This window comes from Calidris pugnax, unplaced genomic scaffold (genome assembly GCF_001431845.1).
Source record: "Calidris pugnax isolate Ruff unplaced genomic scaffold, ASM143184v1 scaffold155, whole genome shotgun sequence".
NCBI classification, from domain to species: Eukaryota; Metazoa; Chordata; class Aves; order Charadriiformes; family Scolopacidae; genus Calidris; species Calidris pugnax.
The window spans coordinates 667,030-670,287 of NW_015090886.1; the positions used below are offsets into that span (position 1 = coordinate 667,030).

The 3,258-nt window shown below is 54.4% G+C and overlaps 2 protein-coding genes across 2 annotated transcripts in view; both read right to left on the reverse strand.

Moving 5' to 3' along the window:
* The window catches only part of TMPRSS12 (transmembrane (C-terminal) protease, serine 12), a 6,682-nt gene extending 6,343 nt beyond the window's left edge, over positions 1-339 (reverse strand). Inside the window, exon 1 of the mRNA XM_014947447.1 lies at positions 225-339. Within this exon, the coding sequence (XP_014802933.1) occupies positions 225-339 (115 nt within the window). The remainder of the gene's footprint in view (positions 1-224) is intronic.
* METTL7A (methyltransferase like 7A) lies at positions 182-3,258 on the reverse strand. Its single transcript, XM_014947469.1, has 2 exons — positions 2,118-3,258; positions 182-1,228 (listed from the first exon to the last, which is right to left on the reverse strand). The coding sequence occupies exons 1-2, from the start codon at positions 2,619-2,621 to the stop codon at positions 992-994; spliced, it is 741 nt and encodes a 246-aa protein (XP_014802955.1). The 5' UTR covers positions 2,622-3,258; the 3' UTR covers positions 182-991.

The following is a 3,258-nucleotide window of genomic DNA, read 5'->3' on the forward strand; positions in this document are numbered from 1 at the left end:
AGGCTGCCCAGGGAGGGGGTGGAGTCCCCATCCCTGGCTGTGTTTAAGGGCCGTTTAGATGCAGTGCTGAGGGACATGGTGTAGGGGAGGACTTTGTAGAGTAGGGGAGATGGTTGGACTCGATGATCCCAAGGGTCTCTTCCAACCTCAATGATTCTATGATTCTATGAAAACCGGTGGGTTGAGATAAAGAGGGTTTAATAAGTAAAGCAAAAGCCGCGCACAAGCAAAGCGAAGGGAGGGCTCCGTGCCCTGCCCCCCGTGGCGGGGGGGGTTCAGCCGTCCCCAGGAACACCGGGCTCCATCCCGCCAGCGGGGCCTTGGGGAGACAAACGCCATCGCTCCCGACGGCCCCCCTTCTTTCTCCTTCCCCAGCTTTGTGCCCCGAGCACGACGGCACGTGGTGGGAACATCCCTGTGGTCAGTCCCGGCCGTGTCCCCTTCTGGCCCCTGGTGCCCCCCAGCCCATCGCTGTTGGGGGGTGAGGAGCAGGAATGGCCTCGTGAGCTCAGCGACACCGGAGCCACCGCTGCGCCGTCACGCTGTCCCCGTCCCCAGGCCACAGCACCGGCCACTGTCCGGGGCCACCACCGGCCCAGCTGAAGCCATGACCGTGGGCAGGGGAGCGGGCCCAGCCCTGCGATGGCTGACCCCGGCGTGGGGAGCCCCTGCAGGGTCCCTGCCCACAGCTTACCGGGTGGTTCCTTTGAGCTCATACGTATTTTTCCCTGCCTGCTGGGCTGTTCCCGTTCCCCTGCAGCCCCACAGGATCCCTCGTGGCTGCACTGGGTCCAGTGAGGCACCGTCAGCCGCAGTGCTTCAGAGGTGCTTAGCAAACGGACCCTCTCTTCTCATTTGACGCTTGAATCAGAAACTTAATTAAAAGTCCTTCACCATGCTGCCTGGATTGGGAGGTCTGGATTAGCCTATGCCGTATTGTGTGCGTTGATTATGCCAAGGGCTCTCGGGGGGCAGGAGAGTGGGGTGGGAGCTACTTGACGGCGTACCCGATGATGTGGGGCTTGATGGGGGTGCAGGCCAGCTCCACGCTTGTGTGCCGCAGGCTCAGCTCCGAGAACTTGGCCTGTTCAAGATTCTTCCAGGTCTCCCTCTGTAGGCAGCACCCAGCAAAGATGAGTTTCCAAGTCGGGTAACAGACCTGCTGCCAAAAGTACCTCCAGCTGGAACGGTCAGCGGCCACGTGCTCCAAGAAATAGAAAGCGCCTCCCTGGGGAAAAACAAAGTCCTTTTACAGAGCAGGCGCCAGGGCCAGGCTGAACCTCTGCCCCCATCCCACCTCCCCTCCAGTACAGACCAGTGCCCACGCCAGTCCCTTGTCCAGCAGGATTCTCCCACCCATTCCCGGCTGTTGTGGTGTCTGCTGGAATTAGTGTAAGCAGGAAACACGCTGTTCAAAAAGCGTGAAGGGTGTATTTATTTGATCCCTCTTTCATTATGGCAATAGTTTTGTTGTCTTTTTGTTTCATGTCTTTTTTTTTTTTTGGAAGGAAACTAAGAGAAAGGTATAAATTTTACTCAGCACTTTTTGACAACCCAGAGGATTGTCTTGAAAATGCCGCTTTAAAGGCTGAAAGTCGATTGCAAAAATAGCCCAACAAAACAGCTGGCTTTAATCTTTAACTTGATTAGTATAGGACAGGTAATGAGGCATTTAATGAGACTTTTTCAGCCACACAGGTAGATCCACTTCAGCCACTTCTAAGAGGCTAAAGCAGTTTATTTAAAATGCAGATTTTCACTCTTGATCAGAGAGCTTCCCACCAATAAAACCCGGTGTGTAGGGGGAGAGACAGCACCGGATGAACCAGTTCTGCTTTAAATGATAAACCATAATTACTTAGAAAATTAGTGGCAGTTCTAGTTACCAGACTATGTGACTTTTAGGATTTTACTTTTAAGTCCAGGACGGACTGACCAGTGTCTTGCTCCTGCTTTGCACCCTCTAGGAGTGCAGGGCGGTTGTGGGGGAGATAAACTGGGTCTGGTTTGGGAGCTCAAAAACAACTTTTTTTCTTTTTTTTTTTCTTATCTCATGGTGCAGTGCCTCTGGAACAGATGATAAAGGTAACAATGGAGCTTTTTATTCGGATACTCACCGGTCGGAGCACTCGCTGGACCTCCCTCAGGGTGCCGTTCACGTCCTGCACGGAGCAGAGGACCAGGGTGCAGACGACGGCGTCCATGGACCCGCTGGGCACCTGGTGCAGGTCTTCTGCTGCAGCCACGAGGAACCGCTCGTACTGGACGTGCTGGTTCTTGCTCATGCTTCTGGAGAGGCCCTGCTGGAAGTTGGGGTTGATGTCGGTGCAGGTAACTCTGCAGCCTGGTGGGTAGAACTGGAAGTTGGGGCCGCAGCCAGTGCCGATCTCCAGCAGCTTCAGCTCCCCTGAGGGGCTCCTGAAATCGGGGAGGTTGCTGAATAGCTCCTGCTTCTGCTTCTTCACTTTCTTTTCGTGAACTGCAGAAAGCTTCTCTAAGAAGAAAGGGAAAAATATCTTCTTGCAGAAGGGCTCCCATATGCCCAGGAAGGAGAGCAGGTAGATGGGCATGGCCAGCAGCGCCAGGCAGGCGCGGAGCAGGAGGATGCTGGGCTCTGACATTTCCAGCGTGGGGCAGAGGAGCCGTACTGGGCAAAACTAGTTCTTCTGCCTGTTAGAGCCCTTGAAATTCAGAGAGAGCAGGATTCATGCGCTTGCTGCCTTCCTCCCGGGGTGCATTCAGCTCCTTGGAATGATCTGGTAGAGTTTTCTCTAAAGCTGATTTTAAAGTCCGGTCACGGGCAGGGACGAGTGTGTCCCAGAGAGCGTCCCAGCTCTGCCAGAGGAGGAGCCGCCGGGCTGTTACGAACCCTGGGTAAAATGGGCAGTGCAACCCCTGGCAAAATGTCATAACCTGCCCTAATTTGGTGTTTGAGCAGCTTCAGGTTACAGGTCACATCCCTTAAAGCCCTGGAATGTTGACTTTAGCGAGCTGAAGGAAATTAATCTAAGCTCTGGATCTGCTGGAGGTGTTTCACTGGGGGGAGTTCAATGAATGTTTCAGTTAAAAGGCATTTGTTTCAGAGTTAGTTTTCCACCCCGTCGTAAGTGGCTGGATGAGCTGATCAGCTGCTTGCTGTGTGCTCTCTCTGCAACAGCAGTTTTCAGTTGTTCCCCTTTGTGGGCACCCGAAACCCGTGGGTGTGTGTGCAGGGGTGCCTCTGCGGTGACGGAGCGTCCGTGGTGATCTCCAGCCCTC